General features: G+C 53.4%; 1 protein-coding gene across 1 annotated transcript in view; it reads left to right on the top strand.

Annotated features, from left to right (window-relative positions):
• The window catches only part of Pepd (peptidase D), a 137,352-nt gene extending 117,006 nt beyond the window's left edge, over positions 1-20,346 (top strand). Inside the window, exons 12-15 of the mRNA XM_052165583.1 lie at positions 7,783-7,931; positions 16,452-16,636; positions 19,344-19,535; positions 19,896-20,346. Coding sequence (XP_052021543.1) covers positions 7,783-7,931; positions 16,452-16,636; positions 19,344-19,535; positions 19,896-20,033 — 664 coding nt within the window. The 3' untranslated portion in view covers positions 20,034-20,346. The remainder of the gene's footprint in view (positions 1-7,782; positions 7,932-16,451; positions 16,637-19,343; positions 19,536-19,895) is intronic.
• Positions 20,347-22,922: the final 2,576 nt, after the last annotated feature.

Below are 22,922 nucleotides of genomic sequence, written 5' to 3'. Positions count from 1 at the left end.
CCGTACCTACTGCCAGCCCTCTTCTCACTTGTTATTTTGGGGCATTCTTACTAAGTCTTCCAGGCAGAACTTGAAGTTTCAGTCCTCCTGCCTCCACCTCTAAGGAACTTGTTGGCCCGTACCGCAAATTCCCACTGCCTTTCCAAGAGCTTTTCTGACACTCTCTAGCTCTGGCCTATGCTGGCTAGGACCAGAGGAGAGGGCGCTAGAACCCAGGCCTGGGGCAGAGGCTTCGATCCCTGCCACCCCGGGGGAGCTCTGGCTGGAGGCCACCTTGGCCATGGATTTGACTCTTCCTGAGTTCAGCATACCCCAGAGGAAGCAGTACTTCACGATCTACTTCATCTGTCCAAAAGGGGGCTCTTGCCCTGTAAGAAGGCTGCCCTACTGACATTTCCGGGAATCTCAGAGATGGGCAGGGGCCAGCCAGGGCCTATATACTGTGGGCCTCTCTCTACATGGCCTGGCTGCTGTGACCTCAGCCCTCATAGGCAGCTGTGGCACCTGCATCTCCTAATACAGCTGTGGACAGGCATGATCTGAGGAAACCCAGGGACGTTCATGCCAAACTCAAATTGGTGATTTTGTTTTTCTAGTGCTAACTTTGAAATGTAGCCAGTGGAATCATTATGAGTTTATTATAGTCAATTTATTATGCAGCATTTAGAACATGTTTTGTTGATTACTGCTACTGCCAGATTGCTGGCGGCATTTATAATCCATTGTTTTATTGAAATTGATCTGCCAAGCACCTAGCGCATTTGGTAAATAATAAATCACACTGTTATCCTAACATAAAGCCACGATACTTCATCATAAGGTAGGGGGCCAGAATATGTGTATAAACTGGAGGCTCTCCCAAAGTTGAGTGCCCCCTGGGACAGGGCATGTGTTCCAGGCACCAAGCACAGGCATGGGCTCCGGGCTCTACCTAGCTTTTGACAAGCAAGATATGTTAACCGTAATGGGGCTCTTTGGGGAGTCAGAGCTGGTTCAGAGCCGTGAGGGGGAGGTGCTAAGTGACAGCCCCTTTAGTCTCTTTCAGCCCAGGGCTGAGTGCACCCACACTTCTCAGTATGTACCCTCAGAAGTACACCAGGAGCCAAGAGGCTCCTCCCTCCCACCTCAGGTTTTCTGTCAGTCTAGAGGGGTCCTAGAGCGCCTGACTCCAAGGGGTCAGAGCCCAGGAAGCTGAGACACAGCTGCAAAGCCAGGCAGGATGGGCTGCTTCCTGCCTTCTGTGTCTCTGAAGGACATTTTCCAGCCCCAGGCCAGGGCAGAACACAAATCAGGCCTACTTTATTTGGACAATTTTTTTTTTTAGCAGTTTAACTAGGGTCTCACACTGTAGCCCAGGCTGGCCTTAATTTATACCAGTCCCCTCCACCCCACCATGGCCTCCCAAGTGCTCGGATTACAGGCACATACCACTGTGTCCGCTCATGTAAACCCTAGGTGGAGCTGGGAGTCAGCTAAGGCCACTTAGCTGTGGGCCCCAGCCGTCACGCGTGAGGTCGAGATGCTGCCCAGGCTGGTCTGTGCTGCAGATCAAGTTTGTCAGCCAAGAGCTTCGGGCCATCCCACATCCCGGCCAGTAGCTCCCAGGTCCCTTCCTGTTTCTCTGGGCCAGATCCCATGCCCAGCTGCTCTGTGTGGATCCTAGGGAAGGCATGGGGATGTGTGTGGCTTTGGAGTCGGGGCCTCTCGTCAGCTCAGTTCAGTGCCATGAGGCCTGTGCATGGCCTGTGGCTGCTGTTAAGCCTCGCAGAGTTTCCTCTTGGCTCCAAGAGCACCTTCCAGCTGTGTCCCTGGAGTTCCCCCTGACCCCGCTGCTCAGGTCACGTCCTGCAGCAAGCATCGGCTGCGTTTTGTTTTCTTTCTCAAGGCAAGCAGGCAGGGCTTTGGTGACCCAGCTTACCAAGGGTGGCAGTCCTGTTGGCTGGTGCCTCCAGCTTGTTCTTATAAAGGATGTTGTTGACAAGACCACAGGAGGCCCTTCCTGAGTGGGAGGCCACAGAAGACGCTCCATGTTGCATCTAGGTCCAGGCAAGTGGGTGCGAACACGTCTGGCCTAGAGAAGCAGGGGAGGAGCCATGGCCCACCGGCTCTGGGTAAGGAGTGGTCCTCAGATACCCCTCTGAGCTCTCCCACAGCCAGCTCAGACTGCGGGCATCTAAGCCCACAGGGGCTGCACCTCGGCCAACAGGAAAAGTACCAACTGTGCCTAAACCCTCTGGGAAGCAGGGCATCCCAGGTTGAGTCATGCCTGTGCAAAACTCTCCCACCTGCTTCTCCTGACTCCTGTGCAAGCTCACCCCAAACATCAGACAATGTCACCTCATTGGGGGGCTCTGATTTGGGAAGCAGGTGGGACATGTCTCCTGCCTGCCACCCTAGAAGAGGTGCCATGTCCCTTCTCCAAACCCATTAGAGCACATGTGCTGCAGGTCTGACTGATGGTATACAGGGCGCTCCAGCACTGGCCAGAAGAGGGCAGTGTAGCTTCAGGACTCTGCCAGGTCTTCTGGGTTGTAGTTTGTTGTGCTGACCTGGGGTGTGGGAAGTGGGCCTGCAGTCCACCTAGGGACAGGCCTATCCTAGCTCTGCACTTAGCAGCTTGCCAGTGTCTCCTCCCTCTCCATCCCTGCTGTGGCCTCTGGCCTCATCTGTCTCCCTGTTCTGGTAATGACCATGTCCAGATGTCACCAAAACCCAGAGAAATGAGGGTAGTTTCATCCCAGGACAGTTAGTACTTATGGGCCCCCAGAACTGTGCCACTGTCACTCCGTCTGGGTCACAGCTGGAGCCAGGGTGTCACCCAGGCTGTCTTGCTATTGCCTGTGAAGGCGAGCCAATTCTCAGTCCTGGACTTTAGCAAGACCCTGCCTCTCATGAGCCCTGCACTGGATAAAATGATTGTGCCTGTTTTAGTTGTGTGTTAGGCTGCCAGTTGTGGTCCCAGGCAGAGTGAATCTGTGCCCAGGGCTCTTCCCCTGCTGCACAAGGCCTGGAGTAAAGGGCCATGGTGGTGGTGGTGGTGGGGGGGATCCAAGGTTCATCTTCTCGGCCTAGTATTCCAGTAGACTTTAGAGAATTTCATCCAGGGCTAGGTGCCTGCTGCCAGGCTCAATTCCCAGCCCCTCCCAGTCTTGTTATTTCCAAAGGGAGGCTTGGTGGGCCTCCACTAGAGGGCCCTCTCAGGGCTTTTCCTAGGGGGAAGCTAAGCCAGCCTTTGGGTGTGAGAGTTCTGCAAACATAAGTCTGTCTGGATGAGCTGACTGGGGCCTTCAGTGTCCCATCCCAGAAGACCATTAGCCTTCAAACTAGGGCTCCTATTTGCAGATATGCCTTCTGGCCATAAGCAGAGGCCCTTCCCACCTGCTTTCTGTCCCTTCTGTTTAGTTTGTCACTGTTTTGTGGCCTCGCCCACTCCATTGACGTCACAACCCATGGTTTAAAAAGCGCTAGTCTAGACAGTGCTCACAGACATCACAAGACACTGGTCACCCAAAAAGTGAAATGAAGCATGTGCTGTCTGCGTGATAATGACTGCTAGCCTCCCCACCCCCCACCCCACCACCCACGACAGCTACCGCCCTGGTGCCCAACCCTGGGCCCTTGGGGCTGAGCAGGCAGCAGCTGAGTGCGTGCCCCTGTCCAGGCCACAGTATGGTGCCCTCCTTGGGTCTTGGCCTGGCACTAGTGTTCTGCATCTCTGTGCCAGTTCTCTGCAGACATAGGAGGCCCCCAGCATGGGACTGTTCTCATTAGAATCTACACTGGGGATTTGGGGATGGAGATATGCTGCCGGTGTGGGGGGACCATCCCTGCCTACCTAGTCCCTGAGGAGTTGCTGGCCCAGGGCTCTATAGAAAGAGGTTCCCTCTGTGGGTCTACCTGTAACCATGGGGAGCACTTAAGACATGGCGCTGCTGCTGCTGCTGCTGCTGCTGCTGCTGCTGCTGCTGCTGCTGCTGCTGCTGCTGGCTATCCCTGACAGCCAGCATGCACAGAGGCCTGGAGGGGGAGCTTGAACTGTGAAACGAAGAGGCGGGTGCCCATTGTGGCCAGCCTGGAGCGCATGCACTGCTACAGAGACAAAAATGACCAGTGCCTTCCTTTCTAACCCCCCGCCGAGGACTGGGTAGATGGGCATTTTCTGCTGTTCAGAACCCCACCTCTCTCCCTCCAGCCTGGGATGCAGACTGGGGCATCTGCACAAAGCAAGCATGCTTAACACACGTGCATGTAAGATGTCAGTCCTGGGTGAGAAGCAGCTGAGTGTGTGCTGCATACTAAGATTGAAAATGAAGCTACAAACCGAGTACAAAGTGACCCTTGTATAAACATTGCCGAGTTTCCCTTGGAGCCCTTCTGCCTGTGGGCTGGCTGGTCCCCTGCACAGGCCCTAAGGGAATTAAGCAGGACCTGGATAGGGTCTGGGTGGGCCAGTGGTGGCAGGTAGCCCAGGCCTGGAGCTGCCCCACGAAGAGCCAGCGGAAGACAGAACCGCTCATCCCGGCCAGAACCACAGCCGTAGGAACACATGTGGGGAAGAGACGCCAGCACATTGCTTGAAGACATGTCATCTCCCAGATGTCTCAGATTATCACACAGACCCACTCGGCTAGTGATGGAGGTGTCCCTGGTGGGTGTCCCTACACAGCCAGGAAGGGGAGATCTCGCATTCTCTTTTGAGCCAAGAGTGACCGAATTCTCTATCAGAGTTCTACATGGAAAGGGCAGGCGCAATAGACAGAACACTGGAGGGAGGTGATTTATAAAAGTGATGGCTTTCTTCCCTGGATTCCAAATGGCTTGAATTGGAATCACTTATGCATGGAAAAGCACTGGGGGAGGATTTAAAAACAATAAACAACAACAGAATAAAGGCAGAAAATATGGGGAACTGAGAACACAAAAATAGACTCAAGCCCGTGCCCAAGCATCGTCGCCGGGCAGGATGGAACTGGCTGGCTGGGTGTGCACTTCCTTCTCCCGAAAGTGGATGAGTTTAACAAAAAAAAAAAAAAAAAAAAAAAAAAAAATAGAGTTGAAGTCTTTAGAAGCTGGAGGAGAAAGCCTGGCCGGCTGAAAACATCAGGCTCCCGCCATCTTAACCTCGGTTCTAGGGAAAGTTTGGAGAACTCGGTTCAGTCTGCCGTGCCCCAGAGAATCTTGTTTGTCCCATTCTAGATGACTCTAGCATCTCGTGTCATCTTGTAAGCTTCCTGGTTTTTAAAAATAACTCATTTCTGTTTTTTCTTTAGACCAGCCCCAGTAGACTCTTCTTCCCCAGGGGCGATCGCAGGTCACTCTTTTAAGTGGCACCTCCCAGGAATGAGTGTCCCAGGAATGAGTGTCCCCACATGCCTGGCCCTGTCCTGTCTGCCCAGGCTGTTTATTCTCATATGCTCTGAATCCAGCAAACCACGAAGCATTGTCTTCCTTACTGACTCCAAAAAGCCCACATAAAAGTGTTGTTTCCTCCAGCAACATGAGACTGGGATCCCATGTCTCACTGCAGCCTGCTCTGCCCCAAGAACCCTAACGCACCTGCAGCCTGCAGACATGTTCCCATGTCAAAGATGGGAAAACGAGGTCCCAAAGGTTGACTGGCCGAGTCAACACGAGGTAACTGAGATGTTTACCTTCCTCAACTGAGGGTTTTGCTAGGTCTGCGTTCACAGACCTCCAGCTGAGGCTCCACTGTGCCCAGTCTGAGGAGGAGCACATCCTGCAGGCAGCTTCTGGCCCTGAAGGCCACAGCACACCCCAGAGAGCGATGCCTGGGTGTGTCTCCAGCGCCCCATGCTTCATGGCCCCCTTGTAACTAAGTTGGGCGGGTCCTCCTGAAGTGGGGCCCAGGTCCCTTGAATTTACACTACACAGGGTCCTCCCCAGAGACTTTGACCAAGTCAAAGTTTCCAGTCGTACTGGGGGGTTGGGGGTGGGGGTGGAGGGTGGCTCCCCAGGAATCACCTGAGATATTATCTGTGCTTTGCTTTCCGTACTGTTGACCCCGTTTATGGTGTTTTGCAACTAGAAGAGTCAGGAGATTAAAAAGTACCTCATTGAGGACTTTGGATTCCAGTATGGTGTTCAAGCAGGTTGAGCATTGGGGTTTTTTTCTTTAAAACCAGCTGCCACGCAATAGCCAGTGCTGTCTGGTAAGCCTCGTGGCTGGAATCCATGCTCTAAATGCAGGACAAGGGGCCCAGCTGCTCCCTTGCTGTCTCTCAGTACTAGCACACAGGCAGCTTCTGGAATGTTTGTGGTTACCATTAGAGTGGAATTTGGGTGAGAGGCTCTCATAAAGGAAGCCAGATATGCCCTGGGCTCAGACTAGCCAGCATGTGTGTGTGGCTGCAGATGGCTATGCCTACCACTACCCCACCGGCACCGGCACCAGCACAGCACAGAGCAGAGCTGGCCTCCACTGATGCAGGAAGACTGGGTCATGGTCCCTCAGCCAGTTTCATTGGGATTAACGTCATGACCCTCCTGCGAGTGCTAAAGGGGAATGGGTTGGGAAGGGGGGCCTTGTGTGAATGTCCTTTTGCCTTAGTCACTGTAGCATTCTGAAGTGATCCTTGCCACGGGAGACTGACCCATGTCCTGAAAGCCAGGCCTGGACCCACAGACCTTCTTTTGCTCTATCCCAGATGCTGCACAGGGTAGGATTCTCTGTCCACAGTGTTGAGTCCCAAGGCCTGTTAGGTGGGCTCTGCTGTACCAGGGGCCATCACATAGTATCTAGAGTGGTGCTTCCATTCTCCTGACCCAGCAGGCCTGGCTGTTCTCCACCATTGTCCAGCCTCCACTGGCTCTGGGCCTCTGGGTCTCCTGCAAGACCGCTTCGCCGTCTCAGCCTGCACAGCCACCCACCCCAGGAAAGCATTGCTAACTAGGGGGCTATTCTGACGCTTCCTCTGTGCCCCTCTCTTGGGCACTCGTGAGACGTGTGTCCTACCTGGGCAGGGGGAGGATGATACCAGGCAGTAGAGCAGAGCCAGAGGCACCAACCACTTGCTGGTTCCTCCCAAGCTTTGTGGGCCAAACAGAAAGGCCTGGGGAAGCTCAACCCACTGACATATGGCAGATGTATCCTGGGCACAAGCAAGGTCCCCACCTTGAGTGAGTCTCGAGACAAGCTCATATGGAAGGCAGTTGGCATGTGGGAATCTGGAGACCTAGCCATCCTTCTGTGAGTCCTCCTGCTATTCTGAATGGGTCCCCACAGCTAAGGCTGCTAAGGCCGTGCTTCTTCCTTGGCTTCCCCTGGACAGGCTGAGCCAGTCCTCCCTTGCTCTTTCCCTCCCCTCCTCTTCCCATCTTTCTTTCCTGCAGTGCTTCTGGAGGCTGAGCCTAGGATCTCATGTGTGCTAGCACAATCTACTGAGAAACATCACCGGTGCTCTTTGTACCTACTTTTTTCTGAGATTGGGGGGCTTGACGGAGGGTGGGGGGGCACACAAAATTCCCAGACTGACTTCAAACTTATGGTAGGGAGTATCTGTAGCCTAGGCAGATCTTGAGGTTGTTTCCTCCACCGCCTGCCTAGAACTTGTTTTGCAGACTCAACTGGCCTCGAACTCAGGGATCCGCCTGCTTTGCCTCCTGTGTGCTAGGATTAAAGTTGTGCGCCACCATCAGTCACATCTGATGAGGTGACCTCAGCTCCCTGCTGCAGCCAGGCCCCAGCAGAGAGAGTACAGGGGGTATGTGGGTTGGCACCTCTGGTCATCTGCCCACCTGCCTCACAGTGCCCTGTCCCCACAGCCTGTTCGACATGGGTGGAGAGTACTACTGCTTCGCTTCTGATATCACCTGCTCCTTCCCTGCCAATGGCAAGTTCACAGAGGACCAGAAGGCCATCTACGAAGCAGTGCTCAGGAGCTGCAGAACTGTCATGAGCACTATGAAGCCAGGTGAGAGGCAGGCGAGCCAGCTGAGGACCTGGCTGGGAGATGGGGGGACGGGACATACTCCTTGACTGACAGACACCCACAGGAAGTAAATCCTGAAGTCTGTCTGCATCTATTCCACATGCTTGGCTAGTTAGATCCAGGTGATATGACATCCCCCAGATCACCCTAAAGTCACAGGGTTGACTACCAGCCAGGAAGAGTGCTGAATCTGGAAGTTCAACCCCTCGTGACCCCACGTCTGATCCATTCATATCTCCGTACCCACCCCTCCACCCACACTGGTCATTGGAACATCAACATGTCCCTTGCTTTATCCCAAAACAGAGTCCACTTGAGGAAAGGCCAGGCCAGCTTTGGAACCTGGCATCTGGTTGAACTCCAGAGGAAGCTCTAACCTCACTCAGAGGCCACGACCCTGAGGCATGAAGCAACTCTCTCCTTTGGGACTGGTTTTTGCATGTATGTGGAGAGAGCGCTTACTCCATAAGATGTAAGCTGAATGGTAGGGAGTATCTGAGACCACTAAGCAAGAGTTAGCCATCTGTTATGGTCACTGTCCCTGTGTCAGTGATTGTATTGACCCTGGTATCCTCTCTTCATCCAACCAGCTTCTCCCCACTTCATCGTATGGCCACCATTGTATGGTCTTCCCCATGCTTCTTTACACAACCTACAGAGCCCCTACCCCGTGGCATCTCACTTCATGACAGTTCTCTGTAGGGGGAATGGTGACACCAACTTTATAGCCTTCCTTCTGGGACCTTCAGGTTTTCCTGGTCCTACTTCAACACCTGGTCGTGCTACCTGATGAGTCTGCCCTCCTCCCCAGCTCATGGTGTTGAGATGTGGGAGCAGGCTCCACAGCACTGAGCTACAATTCTGGCATTGGCTGTTTCAGCCTGCCTCACCTCGTAGCATCAGGGAGTGTGCCTTGTATAAGTACCTCAGACTAAAGGGGAGCATTTAGGGCTACGTGTGGCTCTACCGGATTTTCACTTTGAGCCCACATCTTAAATATAGCTTTGAGGTGCCAGTCACCCCCAGGCCAGGCCCTCTAGGGACACATGGCTTATTTGACACCACCTAAAAGTCTGTTTGCTGCAGCCAGGGTCCATCTGGCCATGGGGCAGCTTGCCACATCGGTCTCCTACCTGGTGATTCACCCACACCACCCCAGGCAAAGATGTCCCACTGAAGCATTGGCCTCTGCGGCCTTTGCCTGTAAGCAGCAGGGTTAGGCCTGGTCACAGGCCCAAAGAGGTCGAATGGCCTGCCTGGCCATCCAGACCCCACTCAAGGTATCATGCTACTCAAAGCCTGCTTCCCTGCCCGTACCTCATCTCAGAGAAGCAACTGGCCCTGTGACAGCCCAGCCCTCCCTTGATAGGGAGAACCCAGACTTCTCCCCAACACTGGGGCCCAAGACACCCAGAGTGTAAGACTCGGCCCCAGCCCACAGCATGCTGGTTGCAAGCTGGGCCCTCTGGTTTCCTTGAACCCCAACCGGCAGGGTAGCTCCCCATCCTACTACAGAGCCCACTCTAGGGCAGTCTCTGCCAGCGATGGTCCCAAGCATCCAAACCCTTCTGAAGGGCCAGGGAGCTGCAGCCACCCAACTCTCTGTGATCTGGAGGTGCTGAGTAAGAGCTTCGCGTCTGTGGTGGACCACGGGAGGCCTGAAAGCTGGGTTTTCATACTATCTCTAAGGGCTCTGGTGGCCAGACTCGCACATCCCACGGTACCCTGATTTAAAAAAGAAAAAAGAAAGAAAAGCAAAACAGATGATCTTGCTCCCCAGGACTGTAAACGCTCCGGGATGTGGCGGGGCTGTAGCCCTAGAACTTGGTGGTTCCGCATTTGGCTAAATAGTCCCCTGTGACCCCATTTCCCATTGTTGGAATGATTTACATTGTGATCTCAGGGAGGGACCTCAATATCAGTCATTTTCAGAGGAGCCATGCTGAGAACAGCCCTTCAGTGTGGGCTAGCCTTCAGAGCTCCCACTGGAGTCGAGGAACTGCAGGGATTTGTGGTGGCAGGAGGACACTGGAGCCAGGAGCTTACAGCCCCTCACCCTCACTCAGCAACCAGAGCCAGAGCTTGACAGATGGACAAGTCCAGCACAGAAAGTCAATATGCCCTAAAAGGAAGACAAGGAAAACCTGAAAGCAGAGCCCCCCCCCCCCAGGGGCAGCAGTGCTGACTGGCTCACCCGGGCTGCTGCAGGGCACAGCACCTCAAAAGCAGCTGTGTCTCTGAGGATTAGATAGGGCAGTGCTGGGGCACAGGGCATGTGGCCCTCACGGCCCCTTGACTCAGAACAGCCCAAAACCTGGGTTCTCATTTGTGGTAAGATCTATGATAGAGCCCTGGAGGAACCTGGAGCTGGAGACTTTTTCCTGTGTCGCTTTTAAAACTGAGGTCAGGTGGCGGCTACCTAAGGCACGGAGCCTCCTATCTTTACACCACAGGCCGGCATTTTTGCTTGTTTTGCACACTGTTTGAGTGATCAGTATTTCAGAGGTATAGTTTGGACCGGGAAGATGGGGTGGAATGTTTTCTCCTATGATGTTTAACTACTGCCACTCCACCAAGGACTAGGCCATCTCCCCACTGAGGACCCACCACTGGGCACAGTCCCTGGCATGGGCGCTGGGGCCTCTGCCATCCAGCGTCTGTGATGCGAACCTCAAGCAGACAACTATGTCATTACTCGGGTTGAGCTGGCAGTGGCTCTGTCACATCAGGTGGTATCTTCAAACCCCTGCAGGCAGCAGTGAAATGGCGGTGTTGGGTCAGAAAAGGCTGTTCCCACTAGTCAGAGCAAGGCACCCTCATATCATGATGACGAAGGTCATCGTGGGAGCATGGGGCAGGCCCTTCAGACCCCACCCCACCCCCCCACAGGAAGGAGGGGCACAGAATTGTCATGCCGCAGTAGAGGCTGGAGGAGGGGCTAGGCCTCCGGAGTGTGGATGCAAGGGGGGCAAATTGGAGAAAGGAGCCCTGCTTGTTGGCACAGCAGTGTGTCTCCATCTGCTAATCCAGGAGCACCACGCTTGCATCCCTCTAAGCTGCTGAGTCTTGGTCACTGCTAAGCTGCTGGCACTCACAAAGCCAGGCCCCACTTACACTCAAGAGAAGCCTTTGACTGGATACCTTCACCCACTTGGTCACCTTTCCTAGCTATACAGACTACTTGGGGAAGTCACTAGGCTAGATCATCCAGACCCAACTCCTATGGAGGCCACAGGAGGCAGAGCCAACCTAAGACCCACTCTTGTCAATGCTAGGCTATTGTAGACACAGAGAGCTCATGCTGGTGGCTTGAAGATTCCTTGTGGAAAGGTAGAACAGAGCCCCCAGCTGTTCCCATAGATTATGACACTCTGAGGGTCCACAAGGGCAAAGCTAGACTTTTGTCTGGTCACACAGTATAGGCCTGGCCTGCAGGGCTCAAATGTCCTGTGTTCACAGAAAGCTGCTTGGCAGATGGGGACAAATCGCCTCACCATAGTGGTGAATTGGCAGTGGCTAGGTCAGCCCCCTGCCCATCTCAGTGGAATTGCCCCTGGTTTGTGGGTTCAGCTCCTGAGCCAAGACAAACGCCCTGCTGAGACTGCCCGGCTGCTTCCTGAGACCTTCCAAGGAAGAATAAATAAAGACAGGCAGGAAATCACACAACGACGCCCAGGGGAAAGGCAGGACCGAGAAGGATCAGAACACACACGGACCAGCAGCTGCAGCCCCGGGGGATTGAAGAATGCGGGCCTTGGCTCCTTGTCCTGAGCCAGAAGGAGGAGCAGGCTCTGTCACTCAGAGAATAAGGGTGGGGTGAGCTTCGCCAGGAGGTCTCTGGAGAGTCTGCAGGAGTGTGGGCAGGGTGGGCAGGCCACTCCAGCACCTGGGAGAACACTGTTCATCCTGGCTGGGTGGGGTCCTAGTTCTAAGTGACTCTGGTGTCTTCTGGGCCAGCAGCCCATGCTGCTGCAGTGCAGACTGGCATGAGCCACCATACCCAGCTGGGTCTTGAAGTTTCCATCCTTCTATCAAGCACTGAGGCAGGTACTTCCCGGGATCTACTGTTTCTCCATCTTCTGTGCAGCCACAGTCTGCCCCAAACACCTTGAGCTGCTGTGGTCCTAAATGTGGCTGAGAGGAATGTGGGTGATGAGCAGGTGAAGTGGAGGGGGACACAGGGCCGTGTCCACAACAGCTGACTCCATGTCTCGTGTTGACCAGTGTATGGGGAGAGGGGCAGGTAGGGCAAGCCGCTAGATTTCCTGTTGTCCCTTGTCCTTAGAGATGGTGAGGAATATGGAGGTTGTGCCATTAGTGGTGCAGGGACCTCATGTTACCCTGTGGTGCCCTTTGCAGGAGCCAGACCTAGAAGGGCCGCCTGGGGTCCATTGTCCACCACTCATCGTGGCTGCAGGATGGAGGGCAAGCTCCCTGCTCTCTGCCTAGCTCCAGGCACTTGTATGTGTGCTCTCAGACTGTAGAGGCAGGAGCTTCAGGAAGTGTGCACATGACAGCTCCCAGCTCCGCCTCCGCCTCATCAGCAGCATCGAGGCGCCTGCAGCCTGGACACACGCTGCTTCCTGCCCCTCTAAAGGGTGAATGAGTCCCCAAGGTCCTGAAGTAGACACTGCAGGGTGGGCTGGGCTAGAGGCCCTGGGCCTAATGCCAGCTTGGCCTGCCATGCAGCTAGCTCGCTGCAGCTCTCCGGGCCTGCCCTGAGACCTGGGCTTTATGCCTTTGCTTCCACACCCCACAGGCCTGGCTCCCACATCAACCATCCCGCGAGGGCCATTGTCCACATATGAAGTGAGCTCTTTGTCTGACCAAGTAGCCTGGGGGCAGGCGAGGGGGAGCTGCTGCCTTCCTGGCTTGGCTTGGGAGCCCCCCAGGGCTGTCACTCTCTGGGCAGGAAGCCTGGGGCTTTGATGGATGTTGCCGAAGCTCTTAGAGGCTTCCCTGGCTCCAGCAGCAGCAGGCTCCAGGCCCACTGGAGTGCTAGGAAGGGAAGCCAGGTGGAGCAGGGGGCCAGCAGAAACCCATCCTGGGGCCCGAGCACAGGAGCCATCCCTCTGAGCGCTCGTCATTATTAGGCGGTGTGCTAACCTCTAGATGCTCTTCCCACCCTGTGCTCTGATCTCAAGAGTGGGGTGCAGGTCCCTTAGGAATTGAGGACTATGTATTTCCAGTTGGTGAAAAGCCATGGGGGGAGGCTAGTGCTTTGCTTACTCCTCATACTTAGCAAGTACCAGGCACAGAGCAAGGCTGGAACCCCACCTCCTCAGGACTAGACTTTGCTGCCCTGCTGGGCTATCAAGGATTTATTTGGCTTTGGTAGGCCAGGAAGGGACAATCAGAGAGGACATCCTGGAGAAGGTCTCTCAACCGAAGGGCCAAGATGAGGAATAGGAGCTTGAAGAGGCGTCTCAGCCATGAGCCTGCAGGTGGGGAGCACACACAGATGGGTGAGACCCCAGGAGCAGGAAACAAGATGCTGCTGCCCCGGCCCACCGGTCTCCTCGCGCCTCTGAGCAGTACCCAGGGACACTGCTGTTGCTAGAAAGCCAGGGTGAGATTTCGTGGCACTCATAGGATGAGGTAGGAGAGTACGGCGGCACCCCCATCCATAAGGGTCTAGAGTGGGCCTCTGGGATCCAGGGATAGATACCTCCCAGCAGGACCCGGGCCTTCAAGGTGCCTGCAGGCTGCAAAGGTGGGAGGAGCCCAGGCGTGATTTGTGCCCAGCCGCAGTCTGGCCCGAGGAGGGCAACCTTCACACACTCCAGGGCCCCGCCCCAGCCATGGGTGTCATAACTAGCACCTGTGCCAAATGCTGAGGCCAAGTCGCTGGAGGTTTAGTCACTGTCACAACCTAACCACACACAGGCACAAAGCCCCCACGTACGGCCAAGAGAGCTGTGCAAGCAAGGGAGATGGAGCCCAGGGCCCGGGCCCTATGTCTGGGCAATTAGAGCCACCATGGAGCATGGGTCTATCTGATGCCCCTTCTCAGCTGAGGCTCAGCCAGGCCTAAGCCAGGCTGGAAGGCAGATTGTTTCCTGGGGCTCTCCTTTGGTGACTAAGGAAGGCCCCCACTCAGGGAAAATGTTTTCTATGCTCCCTGTTCTGGGCTGACTTGGGGATGAGTGAGCACAGCCCTTTAGACACATAAAGGACCTGAATTAGGAGCATATGGACCTGAGGAGCAGGTACTCTGCCAAGCCAAGTCCTGGGGTATCACAGGGGACCCCACCATCCTGGTGAGGGTGCATGCGCAGCAGCTAAGCAGATGTCTTCAGGTAGTGTACAGCAGCATTGGGGAGGAGGGATGCCTTCAGAGAGGCAACTAGGATGCTGGGACACCACTACCCCACAAGGATAGCCCAACAAAGGCCAAGGCCCCATTGTAACATGTGCTTCTAGAGCAGAAAGGCAACCTGGTCTCTGAAGAGTCCTCCAGGAGTGGGGCCAGTGGGGAGAGCAGAACTATCTAGCCGGCCACTTGGATCCCAGGAACGAGCAGCAGCCAGAGGTGGCACAGATGTGACTCACATTTCTAGAGCACGATGGCCAGAATGTTGAAACCAGACTCTGGCTGGTCCTAAGTGACAGATCATTGATGGAGAGTGCCCTGGAGACACAAGGCTGGAGCCAGCTTTCTGGGGCCAGCTTTGTGGCTCTTGGACAGAGGCAGCACCTGTGGCTTGGGGAATCAGGAAAGCTTGCTTAGGTCACAGCACAAATAGCAGCTGAGATTCCAGTTACCTAAACTCCATCTCTTGAGTTGCCAACCACTGGAGAAAGGCCTCATCCACAAGGGTGCAGACTGGGCCAGCCAAGGAGTTATGTATGTCCAGGAGGCCCCCAGATGTGAGGCAGCAGTAACCAGACACCCCAGGGCTGCCTGGTAGCAGATTCTAGACCCTAGGAAGGCTGGTCCAGCCTCAGACAGACAAACATCCCCCACCTCTCAACACGTACAACTTAGGCCATGTGTCACAGCCCTATGAACCAGCCCTGCAGCCTCACCATGACCTGTTCAAGACCCCATACTGCCAGCCTTGCTGGTGACCATCTCTGGCAAGGAAGGGGGCCCCTTACCAGGCTTCTATAGCCATGGAGGCTCAGCAGTCTGAGTTTCCAGGCCTGGCCCTTTCCCGTTCAGGATCTGATAGAGCAGTGGTTCTCAACCTTCCTAATGCTGCAGTTCCTTAATATAGTTCCTCATGTGGTGACCCCAGCCATAAAATTATTTTCGTTGCTACTTCATAACTCATTTTACTCTCGTGAATTATAAATATCTGATATGCAGAGTGGTCTTAGGCAACCCTGTGAAAGGATCATTTGACTCCCAACCATTGAGACCCACAGACTGAGAACCGCTGCTATAGAGCCTTCAACTGCATAGGGTCCCAGCCTTCCTCTCTTACAGCATTGATCAAGGCTGGCTGGGAGGTGCTGTAAGGGCTATGATGTCTACCCTCTGGACAGTGTACTGCTGTGACCTAAGCTCAGCCTTTGCAGTCAGAGCTGAAGACTTCTTTGTCTAGTGGTCTCCCAGGAGGAGTGGCTGAAGGGGATCTCCACAGCAGGCAGGGCAGCCCTGATACTGCCTGAGGCCCTGCAGGGGCCTCCCTATTAGTCCAAGCGGGGATGACTTCTGTCCTTAAGCCTTAGACCCACAGAACCCATCTGGCCCAGGATATTATGTGCCTAGAAGGTGTCTTAGGGTTTCTGTGGCTGTGAGGAAGCACCAAGGCTAACTTGTGGAGAAAGGGCTTATTTGGTTTATATATAACAGTTTGTTGAGGGAAGCCGCGGCAGGAGCTGATGTAGAACCTGCTGCTTACTGGCTTGTTTCTTATGGAACCCAGAACCATCAGCCCAGAGGTGGCCCCACCCACCATGGTCTGAGCCCTCTACCGTCAATCACTAATTAAGAAAATGTCCTACAAGCCTGCCTACAGCCTGATCTTATGGAGGCATTTTCTTAATAGAGGTAACTAACTGTAGCCTGTGCTAAGTTGGCACAAAACTAGCCAGCACAGGAGGCTCTCCAGTGACCTTTGCCCCAGAAACATGGGGTAGGGATGAATTTGATTAGTAGCCTGGGCTTAGTTAGACACCCAGGCCCACCAGAGGGTGAGGCCGTGCCAGCTGTACCTTCACCCAGAAACCTTTGTGCCCACAGCGGCTTCCAGACTGAGTCAACCATTCTTGGGTGTGCAGGGATGCCGTCCCCCAGGCCCCGGCCCTTTCCTGCCCCACCCCCAACAACAGCAGTCTAGGATGACTCTGAAGCCTCCTTTGAGCCTGAACCACTCATATCTGCTCTTGGGTGGACAGAACCAGACCCCCTGGCTTTGAGGGACAGAAGCTCGATCCCAGTGTGATGATGCAGTCTCTGGGCCCCGAGCTTCAAAGGCAGCATGGGCTATATCACACTTACCCCGTTCCTTCGTCTCTGGAGCCCTGGCTTACCACAGCCTCCTTAAACCACAGGTGTCTGGTGGCCTGATATGCACCGGCTGGCTGACCGTATCCACCTGGAGGAACTGACGCGCATTGGCCTCCTGAGTGGCAGTGTGGATGCCATGCTCCAGGTCCACCTGGGAGCAGTATTCATGCCGCACGGACTTGGCCACTTTATGGGCCTAGATGTGCACGACGTGGGGGGCTACCCTGAGGTAAGTGTGCGTGGTGGTCTCACTAAGCCCGGCCTTGATGGAGTAAAGTGAGGGCTTGTTCTGGGGTTTCTTTGGGGGGAGGCAGAGGGTTCTAGGGATTTAATGGAACAGGAGGGATGTGTCTCACCATGATATGTAGAATTGGGGTTCTGGACACCCCGCAGGGTGGGTCAGTAGCTGCACAGGCCTCAGGCTTGGGGGTGGGTGCCTCTCCCTGCAAGGCCCCAAGACATGTGCTTAGTATTTGTACACAGGGTCCCCACAAGACAAGGAACTGAAGCCAGAGTTCACGGGCAGTTAACCTTACCTCAGCCTTCAGCAGCTCAGCAGCAGACCCCTTTCCTATTCCCCAGCTGGCCCATCCTCTCCCTCCGGGGCCACTGGAAGGAGAGGAAGGCTTAAAGAGCATCTTCTGACAGGGCTTCCTCTCTCCCACTTACTACCAGCTCTCAAAGGACCACCCAGTGGGTGCCCGAGGGCTCCTGAGAAGCCCTGCTGGGCAGGTGGCTATAGCCCCTTAGGGCCTGTCCCTGCTGCCCAGCCTGGCCTGGTGCCTACCGTGCAGGGGGCTGATTGTGCAATTGGTGCACACCCTGGGGCCCACCAGCCAGTTAGCCAAGACTAGACCCAGCCTCTTGGCTGTGGGGTATTTTGAAAGCACTAAGAATGATTTGGGGGGAGGGGGGGAAGATTGCTCAAGAGAAGCATTATTATTCAATTATTTTTTTCTCAAGTGTAAACAGTTAAATTTGGAGAAACAAAATCAGTTTTAATTTCCTAATTTCTGTCCATCCTATTGTGTGCAGGGAGCCAAGAGCAGGCCCTTCCAGACATTGTTAGTTGAGGTTCCTTATTCATTAGTCGCCAAAGTCCATTTTTTCCACCAAAGAAAATTGGCAGCAAACTGTTTTCATCTTTTCCAGTAAGCAGCCCTTTGTGCTTGGTCTATTCTTCTGACAGATAAACACTGTGGAAAAAATATGGCTTTTCCTATAAAAGTCATTTATTTCAGGCCTACAGACAGAGACATCTGGGTCTCTTCTCAGAGTCCAGTACAAGTTAAGGCCTAAATGAACCTTCTGCCCAGGCAGAGAAGCAGGCATAGCTGGCATCCCTGACCAAGAGGAGGGAACCCACACTGTCCCCATCCTGGACATGTTCTCACTCGGACTGACTCGCCATCCTCTGCTCTGTCTGTTGGAGGCTAGCCTGTAATCCCTAACCTGGCAGCCCCTAGGAGCAATGCTCTGAAGGAGTGTTGGCTCAGACTGGTTATCCTTTAGCCCTCCCTGCAAACTCTTTATAGTATCCCCTGATCCCAGCTAGAGTAATTAATGGTCTTAAGCCTTCCTAGGTGGCAGGAAGCTGTGCCCCTCCACAGCCCTGGAAAAGGATGGAATGGGTCGGGTTTAAGCTCGGTGACAAAACACTTGCCGTGCATGCCCAAAACCTGAGTTCCAGCGCCAAAACGAACTAAAATCCCAACCAACCACAACCTGGGTCAGGCCTTGACCTTCAGCAGGCTTGCACAGCCGTGGCTTACAGAGAAGTACTTAGGATGTAGCATGAAGGAAAGGAACAGGAATGAGATGCCAAAGAAGGCAGACTCTCAGGGGCAGCTGGAAAATTCTGGAGCAAAAGCCCGGTACAGCACACAGACAGGAGCACCCCTGTCATCTGAGCACTCCTGAGTAGAGCTCTGCCTGGGGCCTTCCGAGGAGCACCCTCCTTTCCCTGAGCCTTCAAGCTTGCTGGTCCAGGGGCAAGTGTTGCTAGGCTGATGATGGCACCAGCCAGGGTTCTTCCCAGAGCATGACCCACAAGAAGCATGGTGCTTTGCGTCCTATCAGCACCTCCATCCTGGCCTGCTCACACCAGGGCACAGTGGCCGTCCCTACCCTCACGAAATCCCAACCACAGCCCTCCTTACTGTGCCCAGCCTTGGAGGCTGAGCCAGCCTGTTTCTAGTTACCTTACGTGAACCACTAATTGAAGTCTGATGTTCTTGGCCCTCAAACAGTCAGAAATGACAGCTCCGTCTCCAGCAGCTGGGCGTCCTTGGAGGAGCCACAAGTAGGGCAGGGCAAACTCAGATCCTAACTAGAAAGCTCACTTGCTGCCCACTTGCTCAGAGGCCCTGTCCAGAGGCCAGTGGGTGCCCCGGGGAGCTGGGGGAGGAGCAGAGCCGCAGCAGAAAGCAGCGACCACTAAGTCCCTTCAGTGGCCATAAAGCTGTTTCCCAAGGCCCAGGTATAGGCTAGACACAAAAGCAGGTACTTTACAGGCCAGTAAGGGTGGTAACAGGCCTGTCCTGATGTCAGCACCTGACCCTTCCTCTAACAGAAAGGTTGACTTAGCCAGAACCAGCCATTTCCACTTGAGTTGCCTGGAAGAAAAGACTAGGAAGGCCATGGAACCTCCTAAGAGCTTTCCTGGCTTCTGACCTGCAGAAGGGCCCGAGCAGCCAGCCAGTCTTAGGCCTGTGCACGTGCGCATTATCAGTGTCCTCGAGCAGATCTGAGGGTGGCCAGGGTCAAAATGCCCAATACAGAGGTAAGTGCAGAGGACAGAAGGTTCGCGTGGCCCAGACCAACAGGGTTAGACTGCGCTGGAGCCCATCCTGCCTGGCCACCTCTCAATGAGGCAGTGACCCTGGTAGCCAGCCCTGGGCCTATCAGTTGGGTTCCCCAACCTTCCCTCTCTCCAGGGTGTAGAGCGCATCGATGAACCTGGCTTGCGAAGCCTGCGGACAGCAAGGCACCTGGAGCCAGGCATGGTGCTGACCGTGGAGCCAGGCATCTACTTCATTGACCACCTCTTGGACCAGGCCCTGGCAGACCCGGCCCAAGCCTGCTTCTTTAACCAGGAAGTCCTGCAGCGCTTTCGCAACTTTGGTGGGGTGAGTACTTGGAAGCCCCACGTTCTTATTTCCAGAATGCCCACCACCCCACTGCTGCAGGAACAGGTGGAAGGACAGCGCTGTGTGCTTAAGGCCTGGCCAGCCCCTGTATGTGGGCGGTCACCAAACAGGTGCTCACCTGTTAATAGACAGAGATTCTTCAAAATGCCCTCCAGTCCCAGAGGCTCCAAGTAAGTCTTCCCCAGAGGCTTTGAGACCAGTCTGTCTTGTCACAAAGACAGGTCCTATCCCTCAGAAAGCTTTTCCCAGGTGGCACAGTCAGGCTGAAGCAGGTTGACATTGCTAATGTGGCAAATTAAGTCAGTGTGGTTACAATGGCATCCTGTCTGTCTGGCCCAGGTGCGTATTGAGGAAGACGTTGCCGTGACTGACAGTGGCATGGAGCTGCTGACATGTGTACCCCGGACGGTGGAGGAAATCGAAGCATGCATGGCAGGTTGCGACAAGGCCTTCGTGCCCTTCTCTGGCCCAAAGTAGACAGCTGAGACACTCATGTGCTGTCAGCCTGCCCATGACACCCCAACAGCAAGATCCTGGAGCTCACATTTGATTCTACCAAAATCACTGCTGCTGTTTCTGAGAAGAGAAAGCATTTATTCACCTGCGAGATCGCATCCCTAACTCTGACTTTGCTTAAATGACAGAGACTGAAGAATGCTGATTGAAGAAAGATCCTGTTGTTAAGTCATAACTCGATTCTTGTGCTCAGGGAAGATGCACTTGTATCTTCAAAAAAAAAAAAATCAACATACAGAATGGAATTTGCAATAAAAAAACTTTTCTAAAAATGGCCCTTTGTACCCAGCTTCCTCTTTTACTCCTTCACAAGAGAGCATAGAGCTGTGGCCCAAGATGATGGCTCACTTGTCAGTGTCAGCCTTGAGACTGTTCCCAGGAACAGTCCTGTTAGCACCGGCCCTGTGCCTTCTGCCTCTGCCTTAGACTGGCCTGGGAGGACCAGGGGAGTCCTCTACCACAAGCTTTCATTGAGCTCCAGGAATTCTACCAAAGTTAGTGCAATACTGTCACCTACTGTCAGGATGCCCATGCAGACAGGCACCAGAACATTTGGTAAGAGGTTCTGGGACCAAGCCGGGCGGTGGTGGCGCACGCCTATAATCCCAGCACTCTGGGAGGCAGAGGCAGGTGGATTTCTGAGTTCGAGCCAGCCTGGTCTACAGAGTGAGTTCCAGAACAGCCAGGGCTACACAGAGAAACCCTGTCTCGAAAAAAACAAAACCAAATCCAGAAAAACAAACAAACAAAAAAAGGTTCTGGGACCTTGATTTCATTTTTTAACAAAGATAGCTAGCATCTATGCTTAACAGTGTGGCTGATACTCCTAGAGCCCTGCCTAGCCCCAGAACTGGCTTCTAAAATTCTGATAAGGTTCCAGGTTTCTCTTACTAAGGAGATGAAGAGCAAGTGAGAAAGGTTCCACCGGCATGCAGTTCAATAGGGTTCCCTCCCTAGCACTGACATGCCTATTATCCCAGGACTTGGGAGGCTGGAGGCAGAGGATCAGGAATGCAAGATCATCCTTGGCCACACAGTGAGTTTACCAGCCTGGGACATGAGATCCTATCTCAAAACAAAGGCAGGCTGAAGCCAGTCTAGATTACACAGCAAGTTCCAGACCAGCTAGGACTACATAGAGAGGTTGTTGACTCAATAAAGGAATGAATGAATGAATGAATGAATGAATGGATTTAGAAATAAGATGAAACTGTAATGGAGAAAAAAAAAACTGGTCCAAGCTAGAGACTTCAAGCAACCACTGAAGGGTTTATTTACTACAAATTGGCTTCTTCCTATGCTATGGCAGCGACAAAAAAGTGCTTATGATGTGGCCACATTAAAATAAAAGTCACCAAAAACCAAATGCCAATCTTAAGTCCCAAAGCACCATTTATCTCATTTACTTCTTAGATTTACAACACCCATTCTTAGGGTTCTTGCTGGTACAGACGGGGCCCATCCCCTTGGCTAACCACCAGAGACACAGAAGTCTGAGTAAACACAGGCTCACTGCAGCCCATGTTCCTAAAGCTGTACCCATTTCCTCCAACCTCTGCAGAAATTCGTATAGCTTCAAAAATGGATTAGAGACTCTTCCAGAAAGTTCTACAGTGCTGAAGCCTTCTCCACACTCTGGAAGGGCCCAGTATTAATTCAGCATCTACACCATGAGATATGAGCACAATCTGACGGGAATGGCCCTGTGCTAGACTTGTTTAGACCAAGACTAAACCAAGAAAGGTCTGAAGTGAAAAGCAAGAGATGCCGCACTCCAAACAGAAAGGGCTGCAAAAGGTAGCAGGGAGAAAGGAGGGGACAGAGGGGCTGCGTACGATCAGTGGGGAGCAGGAGGCTCTAGGAGCTTGTGATACACTGACACACAGGAAGAGCCACAAGGCATCAAGTAAGTCCATGCAGGAAAGGAGGGTGGCTCTGAGGGAGGCAGGATTGGGTGGCAGGGTCTGAAGCAAGCACCTGACAGCTACTTCAAAGGGAGGGACTGACTGAGGCAAAAGATAGTCTAGGGGCTGGGGCTTTTTTTTAATGCACAAAATACAGTTACAAACTCATGTGCAAGCACTTTAAGAACTGGTCATTCTAAAAGTATTTTTTATTAAGACCTGATTTTGTCACAACGTAAGTATAAAATTTTCCAATACAAGTTATTAGGAATAAACTAAAGCAGGAGATTCGGCTCTGTTGATAGAGTGCTCACCTAGCACACACAAAGCCCCAGGTTCAAGACCCGGTGTCCTATAAAAGCAGACGTAGTGGTACACACCTGTAGTCCTAGCACCTGAGATGGAGGCAGGAAGGCCAGAAGCTCAAGGTCATCCTGGCTGCACATCAAGTTGAAGGCCAGCACTGCCAAGGAGACCATCTCACTAAAACTAAAAAACAAACAAAAAATACAATGAAGTCAAAGGAATTCTATTCTGCCCCACCCATAAAAATTACTCTTTTTTCATTTTTAAGACAGGGTCTTAAGCTGGCCTCAAACTCAACCTTCATCTCTGTAATGCTGGGTTACAGGTGTGCACCACCATACTCAGCCACACAATTTTCACAACTACGCAACAATTAGAACCTTATTTCCCCAAATGCAAAGAGACTAACAGGACCAGAGAAAAGCCATCTAAACAGCCTTCCTTCCCCACCCCACAAAACACATAATTCAGACTAGTTTCTTAGACTTTCGATGTATTTCTGAAATCAGCCAGTGTACTTCCATACCCAGGCATATACCCTATGTAAGTCAAGATGGTATTCAAATTCTAAAATGTACTGTTAGGGATAGCCTCAAATGGAAAGCACAGGCTAGGAACTACCAGGACAGAGGCAGCCCCT

This window comes from Apodemus sylvaticus, chromosome 1 (genome assembly GCF_947179515.1).
Source record: "Apodemus sylvaticus chromosome 1, mApoSyl1.1, whole genome shotgun sequence".
Lineage (NCBI taxonomy): Eukaryota > Metazoa > Chordata > Mammalia > Rodentia > Muridae > Apodemus > Apodemus sylvaticus.
The sequence above is the reverse complement of the archived record's forward strand: the minus strand, read 5'-3'. Positions and strand labels throughout refer to the sequence as shown.